This window comes from Chiloscyllium plagiosum, chromosome 3 (genome assembly GCF_004010195.1).
Source record: "Chiloscyllium plagiosum isolate BGI_BamShark_2017 chromosome 3, ASM401019v2, whole genome shotgun sequence".
Classification (NCBI taxonomy): domain Eukaryota; kingdom Metazoa; phylum Chordata; class Chondrichthyes; order Orectolobiformes; family Hemiscylliidae; genus Chiloscyllium; species Chiloscyllium plagiosum.
In genome coordinates, this window is record NC_057712.1 from 58,929,714 (window position 1) to 58,951,250 (window position 21,537).

At 40.3% G+C, this 21,537-nt stretch overlaps 1 protein-coding gene across 8 annotated transcripts in view; it reads right to left on the reverse strand.

Moving 5' to 3' along the window:
* supt3h (SPT3 homolog, SAGA and STAGA complex component) overlaps window positions 1-21,537 on the reverse strand; it is a 469,791-nt gene that overhangs the window by 66,698 nt on the left and 381,556 nt on the right. For all 8 annotated transcript variants that reach the window (XM_043682678.1, XM_043682668.1, XM_043682695.1 and 5 more), the window contains one exon: window positions 8,792-8,902. In XM_043682678.1, coding sequence (XP_043538613.1) covers window positions 8,792-8,902 — 111 coding nt within the window. The remainder of the gene's footprint in view (window positions 1-8,791; window positions 8,903-21,537) is intronic.

Sequence of the window (21,537 nt, forward strand, 5' to 3'; positions counted from 1 at the left end):
ATTTGCCACCCAGGTAAATAGTGCGGTGAGGAAGGCATATGGCGTACTGGCTTTTATTGGTAGAGGAATTGAGTTCCGGAGTCCTGGGGTCATGTTGCAGTTGTATAAGACTCTGGTGCGGCTGCATCTGGAGTATTGTGTGCAGTTTTGGTCGCCATACTATAGGAAGGATGTGGAGGCACTGGAACGGGTGCAGAGGAGGTTTACCAGGATGTTGCCTGGTATGGAAGGAAGATCGTATGCGGAAAGACTGAGACACTTGGGGCTGTTTTCATTAGAGAAAAGAAGGTTTAGGGGTGACTTGATTGAGGTGTACAAGATGATTAGGGGGTTAGATAGGGTTGAACCTTTTCCCGCGTATGGAGTCGGGTATTACAAGGGGGCATAGCTTTAAATTAAGGGGGGGGGGAGATATAGGACTGAAGTTAGGGGTAGGTTCTTCACTCAGCGAGTCGTAAGTTCATGGAATGCCCTGCCAGTAGCAGTGGTGGACTCTCCCTCTTTATGGGCGTTTAAGCGGGCATTGGATAGGTATATGGAGGATAGTGGGTTAGTATAGGTTAGGTGGGCTTGGATCGGCGCAACATCGATGAGTTAGGGGTAGGTTCTTCACTCAGCGAGTCGTAAGTTCATGGAATGCCCTGCCAGTAGCAGTGGTGGACTCTCCCTCTTTATGGGCATTTAAGCGGGCATTGGATAGGTATATGGAGGATAGTGGGTTAGTATAGGTGGGCTTGGATCGGCGCAACATCGAGGGCCAAAAGGCCTGTACTGCGCTGTATTCTTCTTGATATATTTGTAAGCACTAGCTTTTGGAGTGTTGCTCTTTCATCAGGTGGTTGTGAAGTATAAGGTGGTAAGACACGGGATTTATCGCAAACATTTACAGTGTGATGTAACTGAAATTATATATTGAAAAAGACCTGGATTGTTTGTTAAGTCTCTCATCTTTTAGAATGGGCATGTTGGTTTCAGTTCTTTCATATGTAATTTCCAGAACTTTCTTAAAGTTACATTCTCAAGTGAACTTGAACAAATAGGTGCCATGTTTACCCAGATAATGCATTGAAGGCGTGAGGGGCCCTGTGTGAGGCTGCCTGTGCCCCAATGTTCAGACGGATTCTAATCTAAGAAAGGGATTTACAGAATCTTACAGGGACTCATGCAGTTTTTGAGCAAAATAAAATGTCATTGTGCAAGTACAAATTCACCTCACAAACCTATATGTGTGTGTGTGTGCATGTAGTGGGGGTGGGGTAAGGAGTGTTTATGAGATGTGTGGGTGTAAGTATGTGAGTGTAAAGGGGTAAAGCCTGTGAGAGGGGCATGTGTGAGTGTGGGAGTGTATGTGTGAGTGTGGGAGTGTATGTGTGAGTGTGGGAGTGTATGTGTGAGCGTAAGAGAAAGAGCTTGTGTATGAGAGCATCTGCAGGAGTTAGTATGTGTGTGTGTCTGTCGGAGTGTTTGTCTGTCTATGAGTGTATGTGTGTCTGTCCGCCTGTGTGTGTGTTAGTGGGGTCACCTTTAGGGCGATATGAACCCAAGATCCTTGATGAGGCCATCCCCATGGTTATCAGCCTCTGCTCAGGCACTTTGCATTATTGCCTGTCCCGAACTCTGCCTTGGAGGATGGTCACCCGAAGGTCCAAGGTTGAATGTCCTGGATCCACTGAAGTGTTCTCCGACTGGGACGGAACACCCCTGGCTGGTGATTGTTGTGCAGTGGCCATTCATCCCTTGCTGTAGCCTCTGCTCGGTCTCACCAATGTACCATTCCCCAGGGCATCCTTGCCAGCAGCGTATGAGATAGACAACGTTGGCCGAGTCACATGAGTACCTGTCACATACATGGCGAGACCGAGTAGAGGCTATGGCAATGGATGAATGGACACTGCACAACAATTAAACGACAGGAGTGCTCCCTCCCAGTCAGAGAGCAATTCAGTGGTCTGGGACATTTGACCTCGGACCTTCAGGTGACCATTCTCCAAGGTGACTTCGGGACAGGCAATAATGCAAAGTGGTTGAGCAGAGGCTGATAGCCAAGTTTGATACCAATGGAGATGGCCTCAACCAGGACTTTGGGTTCATGTCACCCTACAGGTGACCCCACTAACACACTCTCACAGACCCTCTCTCATACCCTTTCACAGACTCATACACCTTTAAATTCACACACACACACTCTCTCTCTCACAGACACTCATATCCCACTTCCATCACCACCACCAACCCCCACCCCCCCAAACTGATTAGAATCAGTCTGAACATTGGGGCACAGACAGCCTCACACAGGGCATCTCACACCTTCAATACATTATCTAGACTAACATGGCATTTATTAGTTCAAGTTCACTTGAGAATGTAACTTTAAGAAAGTTCTGGAACTTACATATGAAAGAACTGAAACCATCACGCCCATTCTAAAAGATGAGAGACTTAACAAACAATCCTGGTCTTTTTCAATATATAATTCAGTTACATCACACTGTAAACTTTTGCTATAAATTCTGTGTCCTACAATCTTATACTCCACAACCACCTGACGAAGGAGTAACGCTCCGAAAGCTAGTGCTTACAAATAAACCTGTTGGACTATAACCTGGTGTTGTGTGATTTTTAGCTTGTATTGAGGGTCAAAATGCTGCAAAACAACAGCTGGTCAGGCAGCATCCGAAAAGCAAGAGAGTCGATGTTTTGAGCATAAGTTTTTCATCATAAGTTTGTTATTCAGGACCAGAGAGCTTGTTCAATAATAATCATTAATTTAGTATGACTTAAAGACACAGTTACACCTCATTTAACAAGGTGTAATATCTTCAAGAGATTTTAAAATAATATTAAAAACATAAATGAGAGTCCTTGTCAGTTCAGTGACTTTGAATTATTTACCATCTGTAAAGCCTTCAAAGGCACAACAGCACAAAATTACTAACAGCAACTTCTGATTTTAACTGTCTGCATCCGGACTCCAGAAGGTACTCAGCGTTAACAGTGCAATGGCAGAGAATATCGGCAGTTTTTCTATAATTACTACTTTAACATTTGAGCCAAATAGACAAATTATTTTATTACTATAATTAGATACTAGTTAGGCCAGTATTTCATGCACTGAATGTCCCAAAAGTTTTATTAGCTTTGGAACGTGTGGTAAGTTTGACTGTGTTAAAGGCTGCTGATTAAACAACATGGGAGAGATTGTGTATTGTTGGAAGTATCATACGAGGTGTCATTTGTAACTTCGATGAGAATCGTTCCAGTGCTGTCGCAAAAATAAAAGGATTGCAAATATTCAATCTTGGGCTCCACAAAAAATGGGGACAGATTTTATAGAGACAGCAGTGCATCCATTATCAAACATCTAGTGAATTCAGAAATGAAAACAAGAGACAGGTGGATATTTTAGAGGAAAAAAAGGCAAAATTCCAACCAATTTACACTAAATTGTTAGTGTTAATGCCCATCTATATAAACTAAAAGCAATGTGAAATATTCAATACATAACTGGCAGTTTAAACATTCACCCTTACCATCCTTAGATAGTATTCCCAAATCGTTCTCAGTTTTTAAACAACACAACTTATACATCCAGGTCAAAGAGCTATTATAACAAGACACATTAACTTGATTTTATCCTGACATTCTGGTACCATTTTAAAAGATAAAATTCTGCTTTTGTTTTAGGTTATTCAACATTTTTGAGAAACAGTATCATACTATTCTCTTCCATTTCAGTTTATCCTCCCTATCATCCCTTTAAGGTCACCTCACCCCCAACCAATGCCAGCTTCCAGCTGTCATAATGGAATCACTAGGACCAAAGATTGTGGGTGACATGCTTTCTGCACCATGACTGCGATTAAAATTACTTGATTGACAAGAGACAAGATTCTGGCAGGTACTTGAACTGCATCAGCAAAGATAAATGGACAGTAAATACACAATAGGTTGCAATTTAGATGATGAGTAACGGGTTATCCTGAATATTCTGATATTGCTTCCTTTACATACTAATGACTCAAGTTACTTGCACATCAGCATTCTAGCCAACATTATCAAATTAATAACCACAACATTTGTGCTTTTAAAATCTGTCTTCCTTGTTTATCTCATGTGGTATGAGAAGTTGCTGACTAAACACTATACTTAAAGGCTAAAAATACATAAAGATTCATCATAAGCTTAATCATTACTTACTGACACTGTTGGCACTAATAAAATGCAAACGCAAATCTACTTTATTTTACAATTATCATTTGTGTCTCTTTCCTAAAGTGTTTTAAATAAGCTGTATTTACTGAATTCCATCACACATGCAACTGGAATTTATTTATTTTTTCCTTTGAAAGTTCCTCATAACTCAGGAATAGTAGCATGATTGGTGTGGAATGTGGGATTGGAAAGAATGGTGGAAAAGGAACTTAAGTTTGCTTCAATGCGTCTCTGTCCTTTTCTATGTCCATTTCAAACACCAAGAATTTACATTTATTTGGTGCCTTTAATCTGGGACAGATTGGTCCCCCAAATGTCAAGGAATTCATTTCAGAAAAAAGGTGTTGATTATCCAGCATTATGGAATAATTGTCAGGGCACTTGGAAGTTAACCTAATCTTTTAAACTGTCGGTCTGCTCCTGTGAAAATATTATTGAAGATATTCAAACATGACAATGCTTTAAAGATTGACATAGAGCTAGGCAGCAAAAGCACATTAAAGAACTTTGAATGTTGGAAAATTAAAGATTATCAGGGATATGCAGGAATATAGATTTGAGATTAAAATCAGATCAGGCATGATTTTATTGAACGGCAGAATAGGTTCAAATGGCTAGGTAGCCTACTCTTGATTCCTGAAGAAGGGCTTATGCCCAAAACGTCGATTCTCCTGTTCCTTTGATGCTGCCTGACCTGCTGCGCTTTTCCAGCAACACATTTTCTACTCTTGTTCTTTGTTCATTTGCAAATTCAGAGATGAGGTGGTTGGAGAAGGATCGTAGAACTGTCAAAGGATATAGCATAGAAGGACGGTATTTGTCCATTGACCTTGATAGTGGCTATGGTGGAATTTCCAAGGAGAGGGTATGAATTAAGTCTGGGTTTCCCTCAATGTACATTCTTGTTGCCATTGGACTCCCCCCCTGAAGTCAGCTTGTCTGTCACCTTAAGATCTCCCCGCCATCCTACTGAAACCAAAAGGTGCCAAAACTCAGGAGCAGGTAGGTGGGTTGTCTGTTCCCCTGGTTGCAGATCCTTGGAGGAGCCCTTTGGGAAGGGTTGGCAATGCTGGAAGTGAGGTGGGTACTTTGTGTTAGGAGGCTTAGTCAGGAGGCTACGGTTGAGAGACTAGCGAAAGAGATGGTGAGTAGTCAGTGTTTGTGGGGTACTTTGGTGGCTGTAGTGATTGGAACCAAGTGGATCTCATTGATTATGAGAGCCTTGTTAACCTGGGCCAATCAGGAAGCCCTGACTAATCAATATAAACAGGGGATTTAGAACCTCCTCTGTTCAGGGCACTGACTCTGAGCTGACTGGCCACAGCCAGTGTACTGAGTTATGAGATTAGATTCCTACAGCGTGGAAACAGGCCCTTCAGAGCCAACCAGTCCATACCTACCCTGCGAAGAGTAACGCATCCAGACCCATTTCACTCTGACTTATGCACCTAAAATGATTAGCATGGCAATTTAGCATGGCCAATTCACCTGACCTGCACATCTTTGGACTGTGGGAGGAAACTGGAGCACCCCAGAGGAAACCCAGCACAAGTAAATAAAGGGTGACTTGGTGGCGGGATACCAGCCTCTGTGCTTTTATTCCAGAGGCTGAGGGTTAGCTTTGGAGAGAATGAAAGCAGAAATTACAGCTGCTCCTCCTGCCCCATACAAGTGCTTGAAAAGTTAATTCAGTCATTCTTATCCCTTATAAATTGCTAGGTTTCTTGATGTCAGGTAAACCTAGCCAGTCAGTATTGAAATAGGAATATAGATTACATTTGATTTATGCAATTTTATGAAAAAATTAATATAAAATTGCCTATTGGGAGAGGACTGGTTGCCGAACCCCTCCCACACCTCAGCTCATTAAAATTAGATAAATCACAGTGAATAGTCTTTATTCATTCATTGCATTACTAAATGAAAACCTCAGTTTACAAAAATCTTAAATTTTCTGTTAGTGTCTGCACTATAGTGTGGTTTGTCTTAGTTTTGTATGTCTTTTCTAAATATAATACAATTCACATTCCCAGGATTGTCTTATTGAATCTAAGATGTTCATGCCCTATAGCTTTACAATGAAGGGTTAATGCTAAATCCTGTACACTAACTGTAGTTGAACTAATGTTTTGATAAGTTTATTATTAGCCTTTCAGCCTACTATGCTTGCACTAATTTATAATATCCAAATTACTGCTGTCTTCTTCATGGCTTTATCTACTTGGCTTGATATCTTCAAGGGATTACATATTTTATTCTTAGGTTCTCTCTGTTTATCCAGACATTTCAGTTTCTCTCCACAGCATGCATATTGCATACTTTATTTTTCCATCCAAAATGGATGGGCAGGCAAAGAATGGCAGTAGCTTTGAAAGCAAGACCGACATCTCATAAGGAAAAGGAAACAGTTAGAATAAATTGGATTTGAAGTTGTTCCCTGACAGTGCTTGATATAGTGCAGCTGGATCTGTTGATAAATAGCTCAAGGGATCTATACTGGGGGTCTCATTCGTTGGATCATCCAAGTGGATAAAAGTAATGATTTTGTTACCAAGGGAATCAAAAGTAGATATAGCAGAGTACTGAGCAGATTGATGACTGCAGATCTCATCACTGTGAATGAAGGATTACAGGCATGGGAGTTCCATAAGAAGGTTGGTGGTGCTGCTTGAGTCTACCTTATTTGTGGTGATGCCAATAGAAGAGATTAAACTAGTAGAATGACATGAGCATTCCTATGAAAGGCTACTGACTCTCCTGCTCCTCGAATGCTGCCTGACCTGCTGTGCGTTTCCAGCACCACACTCTTGACTCATGAGCATTCTTAAATCAGCACGGGTGTATTGTATACCTGACAAAGCAGCAGTGTACTGTGCGACACAAGTAACTCCTGGCAGCAATTATTCTTAAGATGTCAATTTCCCTCTGGCAAAGAATCACAAAGAAATTGGTGGCCCTGAGAAAGAGGTAAATCAATTCTGGGCTTGCAGCTCATCTTGTCATTTTGTCAGCATGGCTATGACACTATGGCAAAGTTAACTCCCTGCTGGAACTAACACTCCAGTCTGCCAAAATAGCACGAGCACCTCATTATAATCAAATTAACTAGAATTTACACCAAACAGAAATACTGCTGTTTTTTCTAATCTTCCAGCTATTATAGGAATTTCAAGGCCAAGTTATATGTTCTAATTTTATTACTCTCTGTTATTTAGAGTAATAAAATTAGAACAATCAGGAACAATCAGAAAATAACATCAAACCCTGCAGTTTTAAAGTGAATTGTACATGATGTAATGTTATAAGCAACAATTGTAATTTTTGTTATATAGCTGTTTTGATTTATACTGACCTATGCAGATCAAGAAAAAAATACTCATTTACCAGGAATGTGGCAATATAACTTTTTTTAAAAATGTTTTCATATTGTATGACATTTGTGAGTGAGCTGCAATAAATAATTATTTGTTGTAATGCTAACATAAAAGGAGGTAGAAGATGCTCATCAATACTTTTTAAATGCTGATGCTTAGGAAAGAGAAGTTATTTTCCAATAAAATAACTTCAGAGTTTTATGGAAAGAAATATTAGCAATTACAGTTCTTAATAGATCCCATCCACATATCTATCTATATGGTTAATTTGAACTTTATTAAGTGTGATAACAAAAGTAAGCAAACATTCCAACTTTTATGACCAAGCCAGCTGGTTGTAGTTTGGCAGACTACATGTTGGCTATAATCCTATAACCAAATGTCAAAAAGCACCAGATAGTTCAGAAAGCTAAGAATCAAGTTGCTTGGAGTTGATAGTTTAATGCTTCTTGCTCTTGAAAGTCTTCAATTCTGAGACAAAGTCATTATTAAGTCAAATGTTTTAACTGAAAGTATTTAAAGCAAAGTTTCCAGTAATAGCAGTATGCAGTAAACATTTTTTAGATTAGATTAGATTCCCTACAGGCCCTTCAGCCCAACAAGTCCATACCGACCCTCCGAAGAGCAACCCACCCAGACCCATTCCCCTACATTTACCCCTGACTAATCCATCGAAAACTACAAACAATTTAGAATGGCAAATTCACCTAACCTGCACATCTTTGGACTGAGAGGGGAAACCGTGGGCACCCGGAGGAAACCCACGCAGACACGGGTAGAACGTGCAAACTCCACACAGACAGCTGCCAAAGGCGGGAATTGAACCCATGTCCCTGGCACTGTGAGGCAGCATTGCTAACCACTGAGCCACCGTGCTGCCCAACTTGTTGGATATTAGTTCACCATTCAGCTAATTAACTACATGAATGACTATGCAATTGAATTAACTAGATATGTCAACCATAAGGTGCTGAAGTAACATAAAACAAGTGAACTGTAATGGAAAATAATACTGAGTAATACTTCAGTTGCCAAAAAATGAAGTATTTATTCTCCTTAGAGAATTTCATAAACTTCTCTTCTCAAGAAAATTACTACTGCCACAAATTGCTCACAACAATTTCAATACTTCGAACTTTGACCACTTGAAACTAAAAACGCGTTTACATATAAATATAACTTTTTATAGCTCTGTTATTACATACTGTGAATGGGGAAAGAGGGCCAATTTTGTGGCTATACCGTCGGATCACCTCTCTGATGTGGCTGGGCTGTATGGCATCACTGTGAGTCTCTAGACCACAAGCTGCAGCACTCTGTAACGTAAAATCATAAATTCTTAACTAAATCAAAAACACTTTAAGACAATTCCAGATAAAAGACCTACCGTGTAGTAGCTTCAACAAGATTAGCATTTTAAATTGAATGTATTCACATTGAAAAAAGTTTTGCTCAGACTCAGCATAGGAATGAGCCAGCAGAGAAAAATAAAAACTAAATCAATTTATTGTTGGATGTAACAATATTTTAATATAATTGTGCAATCATAATTAATAATAAAAATTTAAGCTATGTAAGTTATAAATTAAAGCTAATAACAAAACTTTACTTACACTGCAAAAGAAAATTGCAGTTTACTAATATCTGTCTTCTTGGATATTAGAAGAGATTAGATTCCTTACAGTATGGAAACAGGCCCTTCGGTCCAACCAGTCCACACTGACCCTCTAATGAAATATTTTGTGGAAGCAATTGATAATTTACCGATTGAATGTATATGTGAACTGTCATTTGCATGTACAAAGTAAAACATGTCTTCAGCATTATCAGTGACCCTCAAGTCATGTGAAGATACACAGAAGTATATTGACTATGGGTATCATAGGCTGGATCATCAGTTTATGCAGATCTCAGCCAGATCACTTATATACATGCTTATAAATGGTACCTGTGCCACTAGGACTGGACCGTGTCACTGGGCAGAAGAGAATGTAGCCAGGATTCCTGGTACTGACATAAAAAAAACATATTGGAAATACTCAGCAGGCAGCAAAACAGAGTCAAGAAGCAGGAATTTACACTTTGGGTCAGGACATTATCAGAAACAGCTCTCCCACAGTGATTTTGCCTGAAGCGTTCAAATAGGAGCTGTAGGGTACGCTTCTTGTCCAATAAGAGATGGTGGCTGAGCTCTCTTTTTAGTACTTAAAGAATTACAGCCTGCCATTGGAGGTAAGCAGAGAGATGTTCTCAGAGCAATATTAACAAATTTGAAATCAAGAATGGCCGTTAAATCTCTAAGAAATCTTTAATAATCTGACCATCATTTTAGGTGGCTGCAATTCAGTGCTCTGATATGGTCTTTGCCAAATTTCTCAGGGAGGATGATGCCAATAAACTAGCAAGTGGGCCAATGTCAAAATTACATGTCCTCCATGTCTGTTCTTGACCTCATACTGGGGTGAAAATCCTGTTCATTATTTCAGACCAACGACTTGGCACTGATATTGATTAGTCATTTAGATATTGGAAAACGCACTAAATTAGACATAGGAGAGAATTAAGTTAGTTTAGATATAACGAGTCAACTGCAGGGTAGTTAATCGATATTCACTGTGGCTATGTGTCTAAGATACTAGAAAAACCTAAAATGAGTCAACATGTTTGGAGACAGTGCATTTTCTAATTAATGTTGATAATACAAATTAAGTTTTTAACCAGAAGAAAGTCTATCCCTTTAAGATGATTTTGCTGTTACGACAATTAACCCATATAGTTACCTTCTAAAAGTAATCAATTTTTAATTAAAAATGCACAAGATTTTTCAAAAACGTATCTGTTTACTTAAATCACATTATCATTCAACACGACTATTAAACTTACAAAAATAGGCTATATTTGCGCATTATATGATGCTTGAGTGAACTGATGAAGGCAATAATTTCTCTTATTGCTTTACAATACAAGCAATCATCAAGATTTTCTTTCTTCAATTTTTCTTCCAAGTTGATAAATAACTTTCAAATCAGATGGGACCTTCCTGTCTACATTTTGAACGTCACAAAGTGTACAATTCAGAACATCCTCACGTCTTTAGGTGGAATTTTGTTATGTATTCATGAGAAAGAAATACCTGGACTATGCAAATTATAATAAAGCATAGAAATGGGTTTTTACTTATTTAATTACAGAAATATGTAATTACATATTAGCACTGTTTTTTTTCTCTTAATACAAACTTTTAGTGGATTGTATACTGATGGGAAAATGTATAAAAAACCTGCTGCTTTTAAATATCAACATTCCAAATCTTTCCTCAAACCACTACTTTTTTTTAAACAAGAATCACAAACAGTACACATTCTTTTATTATTCTGTAGATGCAACAAAAGAACAGAATCATGCTGTTCTACTCTACTTTTTCTACTCTCCTACTTGTACTAGGTCTGACCCACAAAAGTTTGGAATATTTGTGCTATTTGATTGCTATTTCCATATTGTTTTCTTGTGTAGTTCCTTGTTATCATCACTATTGGATTCTAGTGCCATTTGAGACATCCAAGAAGTCACACTGATGTTTCTCCAACTAGCTTGAGGCTAGAAAGGCACATGTAATTACAGATTCACAATTGCTCAAATTACATTGGCTGAATGAGATTTCTAATCTGCAGAACCAGGGAATGTGGGCTTGGTTCTTTCCAGTAAATCTTGTACAATCCAAGAAAACTGTGGTCATTCTATAGCTGATAAAGATCTCTGTGATTTCTAAAATGAATCTATGAGCTCTCACAGATAATATGAAAACATATTATCTTTACATTTAAAAATAGAAGCTAAGTACCTTCACCTGAATTCTTCAAGAGAAGTACAATAGCTAAAATTAATTCAAAATAATAAATTATGTAGCACCAAACAACATTGTGCAATTATTGTGTAAAATGTTACAAATAATGAGGCAAAATCTCCAGAGGCAAAGGTGCTATACTGACTTCTGATCTTTTTCCAAATCAATTTATTTACTTATTACAATGTGTGATTGCCTGCCATACCTCCTGCATTACAACAGCACCCACAACCAATGAAGTACTTTTGAACTGCAAAGGGCTTGAGGAAGACCTGAGATATAGAAGAGTGATTACATAAATGCTTGACTTGTTTCTATATTTCCTATCAATTGCAAAAGAAGGCTCTGGAGAGCCTAAAGGCTGATATTTATGACTGAGGCCAAAGCATTGTCAGCTTGGCTGAAAGCCAGAGATGAGCCCACTTCAACTGGGATGAAAGCAAATTACTGCGGATGCTAGAAAAGATCAGCAGGTCTGGCAGCATATGTAAGGAGAGAAAAGAGCTGACGTTTCGAGTCGAACTGACCCTTTGTCAAAACTTTGACAAAGGGTCAGTTAGACTCAAAACATCAGGTCTTTTCTCTCCTTACAGATGCTGCCAGACCTGCTGAGATTTTCCAGCATTTTCTCTTTTGGTTTCAACTGGTATGAAACCTGGGGGTGGGGGAGACAGTCCTTGCATTGGCCAATTACAAACCTGCTACCAGGGCTGACATCCCCTGTATGAATGGCAGCTTGTCTTCAAAAAGCTGATTGTCCAAGGGGTCTGCAGCTCGACAGTGCCTCTGTTAATGGTGGCCATTCCTGGGACTGCAACTGCCAGATGAGCGTTCAGTGATGCCGGGAGCGATAAGTCACTGATTTGAACCTTTAAACACTTAGCTCGAGTGCGGGACTCCTCCATTTCTATTTTTCAGCGGCAGCAGCAACTCGAAGGGATGGAGCTTGGACCGGAACCTGCCGGGAGCGGTGAGTCACTGAATTGAACCTTTAAAAACTTAGCACGAGCGCGGGACTCCTCCATTTCTGTTTTTCAGCGGCAGCAGCAACTTGAAGGGCGGGAGCTTGGACCGGGGGTTTGCTGGGAGCAGTGAGTTACGGATTTGAGCTTTTATATTTGAAATCAGAGAGCAGACGTTTCTGGGAAAGGAGGGACTTCTTATTTTTATTTCCATCCAGCAATATAAGTCAGTGTTTTCTAAACCTGAGACCCTACCTTTGTAGGGCCTCACATCCAACCACCTACTCTAACCTAAAAGACCAGGGACACATCAGGTAAGCGTCTCTTCTTTTTTATTTTGTGATAAGGGGACTAGCAGGGATGTCAGTGCAGGGAGAGCAATGTTCCTCCGGCAGGATGTTTGAGGTAAGGGATGCCATTAGTATCCCATCCAAGTACATCTGCAGGAAGTATATCCAACTCTCACTCCTCCAAGACCGTGTTAGGGAACTGGAGCGGGAACTGGATGAACTTAGGATCATTCGTGATGCAGAGGCTGTGATAGATAAGAGTTACAGAGAAGTAGTTACTCCAAAGCAAGAAGAAAGCTGGGTGACTGTTCGAAGGGGGAGAAAACAGTCAGTGGAGAGATCCCCTGTGGTCGTTCCTCTGAAAAATATGTATACCATCTAGGATACTGTTGAGGGGGACGACTTACCAGGGATATGCAGTGAGGCCCAGGTCTCTGGAAAGGAGCCTGTCTCTGTTGCACAGAAGGGAAGGAGAGAAAGGAGGAGAATGTTAGTCATTGGGCACTCAATAGTTAGAGAACGAGACTCGCAGTCGGTGTGTTGCCTCCCAGGTGCCAGGGTCTGTGACGCCTCGGATCGTATTTTTGGGGTCATGAAGGGAGAGGGCGGCCAGCCTCATGTTGTGGTCCATGTAGGTACCAACGACATAGGTAGAAAGAGGGATAGGGATGTAAGGCAGGATTTCAGGGAGCTAGGGTTGAAGCTGAGAGCTAGAACAAACAGAGTTGTTATCTCTGGTTTGTTACCCGTGCCATGTGATAGCGAGGCTAGGAATAGGGAGAGATATCAGCTGAACACGTGGCTGCAAGGATGGTGCAGGAGGGAGGGTTTCAGGTACTTGGATAATTGGGGCTCATTCTTGGGAAGGTGGGACCCTCTACAAACAGGACGGTCTTCACTTGAACCAGAGGGGTACTAATATCCTGGATGGGAAATTTTCTGGTGCTATTTAAACTAGCTCAGCATGGGGATGGGAACCAGAGGTGTAGTTGCAGTGTAGAGGGGAATGAGAGTAGGGTTCACAGGAATGTGTTGGCAGACAGCAAGCTGGTTTGAATTGTGTCTATTTCAACGCCAGAAGTATCCGAAGTAAGGTAGGTGAGCTTGCAGCATGGATAGGTACCTAGGACTTCGATTTTGTGGCCATTTCGGAGACATGGATACATGGATAGAGCAGGGTGAGGAATGGATGTTGCAGGTTCCAGGGTATAGATCTTTCATCAAGAACAGACAAGGCGGTAAAAGACGGCGGGGGGGGGGGGGGTCGGGTGGGATGATACAGGAGAGGAGAGGTCACACTGCTTGGAGTTTTTTTATCGGCCTCCACAGAGTTCCGGGGAGGTGGGAGAGAGGATTGGCAAAATTATTCTGGACAGGGATGTCATTATGAGGGACTTTTAACTTCCCCAACATTGACTGGAAATGCTATAACTCTATTACGTTGGATGGATCAGTTTTTGTCCAATGTGTACAGGAGGGTTTCCTGACACAGAATGTTGAAGGGCCGACAAGAGGAGAGGCCACACTGGATCTGGTGCTTAGCAATGAACCAGGCCAGGTGTTTGATTTAGTTGTAGGTGAGCACTTTAGAGAGAGTGACCATAATTCAGTTATGTTTAGTTTAGTGATGGAAATGGAGAGGTACATGCCACAGGTCAAGAGTTATCAATGGGGCAAGGGCAATTATAATGCGATTAGGAAAGAATTAGGATGCATAGAATGGGGTAGCAAAATGAGGGGGATGCAAACGATGGAAATGTGGAGCTAGTTTAAGGAACAGATATTGCGTGTCTTTGATAGGTATGTCCCTGTCAGGCAGGGAGGAAGCGATAAGGTAAGGGAACCGTGGTTTACTACAGAAATTGCATCTCTTGTTAAGAAGAAGAAAGAGGCTTATGTGCTGAAGAGGCAAGATGGTACAGATGAGGCGATGGAGAGTTACAGAGCAGCTAGGAAGCACTTAAAGAGAGCGTTAAGAAGAGCAAAGAGAGGATACAAGCAGTCTTTAGCAAATAGAATAAAGGAGAACCCTAAAGCTTTCTATAGGTATGTGAGGAATAAGAGGATGATTAGGGTAGGAATAGGACCAGTCAAAGACAGAAATGGGAAGTTGAAGGTGGGCCCTGTGGAGATCGGAGAGGTGCTAAACGAACATTTCTCATCGGTTTTCACTCAGGAAAAGGAGAATATTGTAGAGGAGAGGAATGAGGTACGAGATATTAGACTAGAAAGTATCGAGGTTAGTTACGAACAGGTGCTATCAATTCTAGAAGGAGTGAAAGTAGACAAGTCCCTGGGCCGGATGGGATCTATTGGAGGATTCTCTGGGAAGCTAGGGAGGAGATAGCAGAGCCTTTGGCTTTGATATTTCAGTCATCATTGTCTACAGTTTAATACCAGAGGACTGCAGGATTGCAAATGTTGTGCCCTTGCTCAAGAAGGGCAGTAGAGATGACCCAGGTAATTATAGACCAGTGAGCCTTACTTCTGTTGTAGGAAAGGTTTTGGAAAGGATGATAAGAAATGAGATTTATAATCATCTAGCAAGCAACAATTTGATTTCAGATAGTCAACATGGTTTCATCAAGGGCAGGTCGTGTCTCACAAACATCACTGAGTTTTTTGAGAAGGTGACCAAGCATGTAGATGAAGGTAGAGCAGGTGACGTGGTATACATGGACTTCAGTAAAGCCTTTGATAAGGCTCCACATGGTACGCTGTTGGAGAAAATGCAGAGGCATGGGATTGAGGGTAATTTAGCATCTTGGATTAGAAACTAGCTTTCTGAAAGAAAGCAGCGAGTGGTGGTTGATGGAAAATATTCAGCCTGGAGTCTGGTTACCAGTGGTGTGGCACAGGGATCTGTTTTGGGACCACTACTGTTTGTCACTTTTATAAATGACTTAAACGCAGGCATAGGTGGATGGATTATTAAATGTGCAGCTGACACTAACGTCGGTGCAGTAGTGGACAGTTTAGAAGAATATTACAGATTGAAGGGGGACATAGATAAGCTGCAGAATTGGGCTGAGAGGTAGCAAATGGAGTTCAATACAACTAAATGTGAGGTGATGCACTTTGGGAAGAATAAGAGGAAGGTCTTAAACGCAGGCATAGGTGGATGGATTATTAAATGTGCAGCTGACACTAAAGTCGGTGCAGTAGTGGACAGTTTAGAAGAATATTACAGATTGAAGGGGGACTTAGATAAGCTGCAGAATTGGGCTGAGAGGTAGCAAATGGAGTTCAATGCAACTAAATGTGAGGTGATGCACTTTGGGAAGAATAAGAGGAAGGCAGAGTACTGGGTCAATGGAAAGATTCTTGGTAGTATGGATGTGCAGAGGGAGTCCATGTATATAGATCCCTGAAAGTTGTCACCCACGTTGATAGTGCTGTTAAAAAGGCATACAGTGTGTTAGGTTTCATTTGTAGAGGGATTGAGTTCCAGAGCTGCAACTACACAAAACACTGGTGCGGTCACAATTGGAATATTGTGTACAGTTCTGGTCACCATATTTTGGGAAGGATGTGGAAGAACTGGAAAAAGTGCAGAGGGGATTTACCAGGATGTTGTCTGGTCTGGAGGGAAGGTCTTATGAGGAAAGACTGAGAGACTTGGGTCTATTCTCATTGCAAAGAAGAAGGCTAAGAGGGGATTTGATAGAGATGATCAGAGGATTGGATAGGGTAGACAGTGAAAGTCTTTTTCCTAGGATGATGACATCAGCTTGTATGAGGGGGCATAACTACAAATTGAGGGGTGTTAGATTTAAGACAAATGTCAGAGGCAGGTTCTTTACTCAGAGAGTGGTAAGGGCATGGAATGCCCTACCTGTCAATGTAGTTAACTCAGCCACATTAGGGAGATTTAAACAATCCTTGGATGAACACATGGATGATGATGGGATAGTGTAGGGGGACAAGTTGAGAATAGTTCACGGGTCGGCCCAACATCGAGGGCCAAAGGGCTTGTTCTGCGCTGTATTGTTCTATGTTCTAATGGGCTGGGTGTACCTGAAGATAGCTTAGTGGGATCTAGGGATGTTAATACCAGGCTGGCCGATATTAACAGGGTGGTGTGAGGGTATAGAGTATGAGGGTGCAGAGCACAGGTGGTGCCTCACCAGATGGGGCCCCTCCATTAGACCAAAAAGGACTACTTCTCTTGGAATTCACTGGCAGATGTCAGATTTCATCGGCTAGTCTTGCATGCCTGCATCAGCAAGCTGTCAGTAAGTAAAGCCCTTTAATCGGTTGCTTAAGTGGCTCAATTGAGTGGGATGCCTGCCATCTTTTCTGCTCTTGGTCTCGTGTGGCACAGTGGTAAGTGTTTTTACCCCTGCACTGAGGCGCCCAGGTTCAAATCCCACCTGTTCCAACGTGTGTAATAAGTTCTCTGAACAAGTTGATTAGACAAATAGGCTAGATTTAAAAAAAAGCATAGTGCATGAAGACATCAGACATACTCGCCTGATGCCTTATTGTGCCATTTGCCAATTTTGCAGATTCCAACCTGTCATCAGAATTTGAGTTTAGTGTGATAGATTAGATTAGATTACATTACAGTGTGGAAACAGGCCCTTCGGCCCAACAAGTCCACACCGACCCGCCGAAGCGCAACCCACCCATACCCCTACATTTACCCCTTACCTAACACTAGAGGAAACCCACGCAGACACGGGGAGAACGTGCAAACTCCACACAGTCAGTCGCCTGAGGCGGGAATTGAACCCGGGTCTCTGGCGCTGTGAAGCAGCAGTGCTAACCACTGTGCCACCGTGCCGCCAAATATATTGCTGTACTTCAGAGATATATTGCTTGTACTATTATTCTGGACCAAAAATAGTTCTACTAATCCTTTAAACATCACTGTTAAATTTTCCTGGTTTAAAATCTTTTTATTTTGCGACTTTCATGCAACTATTAGCATTCAAAGATACTGCTTCACAGTCCAAATTTCTTAACATTCCAGGTAAAATTTCACAAACTATATATTAAGGTATCAAACATTTAAGCAGACGCAACTTCCAAAAACCATGAGGGAAATGCTCTTAAATGGTCTTCTTCAGATTTTTGTTTTTACTGACAGTGGTGACTAGAGTTGAAATGACTGGGAATACAAAATGTCAATTTGTGAGGATGTATTGAGGGAGTCTGGAAAAAATTAGGTGAGGAGTCAAGGGAAGAGGCAGGGAATGCACAAACACTTCAGATCAAACATCATCCAAAGATATATTTAGAGGCTATTTCAGCCTTGGGAATCAAGGTAATAAACAAAATACTGGACTTCCTTAGTGAAAATACATAACCTTGGAAAACATTTTACTTTGAGCTAAGAAATGGGTGTAATTTACTGTCATTTCCATCCAAAGAAACTACTGTACAATTACTCTGTAGGTTTTTCTTGTGAACAGAATGGATAACATTGAATTAAAATTTTGTTTGAGTTCATCAAAACTGGCTTAAAGGTAGGAGGCACAGGGTGGTGGTGGATGGTTTCTTTTTGGATTGGAAGCCTATGACCAGAAGGATCAGTGCTGGGTCCACAATTTTTTTGCCATTTATATATATGATTTGAACATGAATATAGAAGGCAAGTTTGCAGATGACACCAAAATGGAGGGAGTAGTGAACAGGTTACCTCAGAGTACAATGGGACCTTGGTAAGATGGGCCTAGGAGTGGCAGATGGAGTGTAATGTAGATAAATGTGAGGTGCTACATTTTGGGACGGCAAATAAAAGGAGGACTTATACACTTGATGGTAAGGTCCTGGGGAGAGTTCCTGAACAAAGAGACTTTGGAGTGCAGGTTCATAATTTCTTGAAAGTGGAGTCACAGATAGACAGGGTAGTGAAGACAGCTTTTGGTTTGCTTGCCTTTATCTTTCAGTGCATTAAGTACAGGAATTGGGAGGTCACGTTGCAGCTGTACAGGACATTGGTTAGGACACTTTTGGAATACTGTGTTCAATTCTGGTTTCCTTGCTCTAAGAAGGATCTTGTGAAACTTGAAAGGATTCAGAAAAGATTTATAAGGATGTTGCCAGGTATGGAGGGCTTGAGCTATGGGGAAACATTGAATAGGTTGGGCTATTTTCCCTGAAGTGTTGGATGCTGAGGGGTGACTTATGGAAGTTTGTAAAATCATGAGGAACATGGATAAAGTGAATAGTCAAGGTCTTTTTCCCAGGGTCCAAATCTAGAGGGTATAGATTTAAGGTGTGAGGGGAAAGATTTAAAAGGGTCCTAAAGGGGAATGTTTTCTCTCAGAGGGTGTTGCATGTATGGAATGAACTGCCAGAGGAGGTGGTAGAGGCTGGTACAATTACAATACTTAAAAGGCATCTGGATAACTATATGAATAGGAATATAGTTTAGAGGGATATGGGCCAAATGCTGGCAAATGGGACTAGATTAATTTAGGATATCCAGTCGGTATGGACAAGTTGAACTGAAGGGTCTGTTTTCGTGCTTTACATCTCCATGACTGTCAATGCAACTTGAAATGGATTGGTTTGTTAGAATGGTCCAAACCATTCTTAGCATATGCATTCATGATTAAATTTTCCAAACTGATTTGAAAGAGCTACAATCTTTATAAACATGTTTAGCAAAATCTTTATTTATGAATCTGTTTGAGATTCTGAAATCACATTAAAACAGATCAGCTGCTTGTGATGTCATTGTGAAATGACTCAATGCTTTACTTTCTTCCATCTTTTCCACAAAAGTAATGTTATTTTCAATCTAAATATGTTGTGACCATGAATATTTATATCATTTGAGGAAAACAAATTATAGGATCAGAAAGTAGTAAGGGCAGGTATAGGCCACTTGGCCCCTCAAGTCTGTTCTGCCACTCAATTATATAATGGTTGATTTGATTGTAGACCTAAGTCCACACTGTTGCCATTAGAATCTTATTACCAAAATGCAGTATTTTATAATTCAGGCATCAATATATATATAAGGATTAGCTGTGCCACTGAACAAGCAAACTCTTTTTCGAATTACGCTGAATATTTCCAGAATTCTGAATGTTACATTGAACAAATGACAATGAATCTTCAAACCCACTGCAGTAAGTAACATGAGCTTTCTCTGAACACTATTCAACTAAGGATCAAATTCTTTGTACTGTATGCACTGAACCATGTAGAAGATTGCATTTTTCATGGAGTATAATTAGCTGGGCTGGTCTGATGCAGTCTAGTAACCTTTAAAGGACCATGAAGCTTAAATAAATGTACAATAGCATATGTGCCAAACAAAACGAACACACTGCCTACTTGATCAAAATAACTGTAGAGGTTAATATACACAATAGCAAGCAGGTACACTGAGCGACTGAAAGAATATAAAGCCAACTAATCAATAAATCAAAGGACAAATACCAAGAAACCAAAGCAGTAAGCAAATTAGCCTCTGGATCTTGCTTCTTGGAACTTAAATCGGAATTGAAACTTCGTCTAACGAGTCAATCTAAGGTACATCTGAGTCAGCGTTATGTCTCACAACAAGCAAGGCTGTATATTTCTTGACAGGTTGCAGAAAATGCTGATTTAAAATAATACATTAATCAACTTGATAAAGCACACTTGATGAATGGCTCAGTTAAAATTGCTATGTTGTTTGGGGAGATTGAGATTTGACATTTTCACCAGACACCAAATTCATGGCAAGATATCAAATGTAAAACTGAAGGTTTTGCTTAACCAAAATTTTGTAATAATTTTTTGACAACTTCATTTCAACTATCTTGGAAACTACATGTCGAATATTTTGATGACAGCCTAAACACATTTAAAATTAACTGGTTAAAGTCTTTATTTAAATGTTGGCAAAAAAACTTCATAGAAAGCAGTTAAGCATTCATAAGTTACATTCTGCTATGTGACTAGTAATGGACAAAGTATTTTTACTACACTTTCAAGTGAAACCTTCAATTGCACATTATCTGAATTTACAACATGTTCCTGATTCAAAGGCTAATCTTCACAAAGAGCCAGATGTACCATAGTTTGACTGTATTTATGTCCTGGCAAAAGGAATGTCATATATATCTATTAAAAAAAAGAACAATAAATTCGCAAACAATCCACAAGACGGCAGACAAAAACATACAGTTACAGTAAAACAAGAGACAACCACAGGTATTCATTTTAAAACTTCCAGCTGCTCCCAACTAGGTTCCTGATTTGAAGACACTGGCTGCAGCTTTGTGGAGTGAGTGGCAAGCCATTTCTGATGGAGCAATATCTCTCCTAAGCCACAAATGCCACTTTCAAGCTGGCCGCATATCTGGTTTGGGAGTCATTTGTTTGTGCCAGAAAAATTCCACAGCTGTTGTACTCCAACTAACTGAGGCTGGGCTTTGGGGCTGGCTCCACAGGAAGAGGAATAAAGTCTTTTAATTGTTAAAACATGTCTCCCACCTTTTGGAAACAGTGATCACCATTTCTCCTTAAACACAATCTGTTTAAAACTATGATTTGGAGATGCCGGTGTTGGACTGGAGTGTACAAAGTTAAAAATCACACAACACTAGATTATAGTCCAACAGGTTTACTTGGAAGCACAGTAGCTTTCAGAGTGCCACTCCTTCATCAGGTGATTATGGAGGACACAATTGTAAGGCGCAGAATTTATAGCAAACGTTTACAGTGTGGTGTAACTGAAATTATACATTGAAAAATACCTTGATTGTCTGTTGAGTCTTTCATCTTTTCGAATACCATGATAGTTTCACTTCTTTCATGTGTAAATCACAAAACCTTTTTTTTAAAAAAGTTGCATTCTCAGGTTAATTGTAACAATTGGTGTTAGCTAGACAATATGTTGAAGGTGTTAG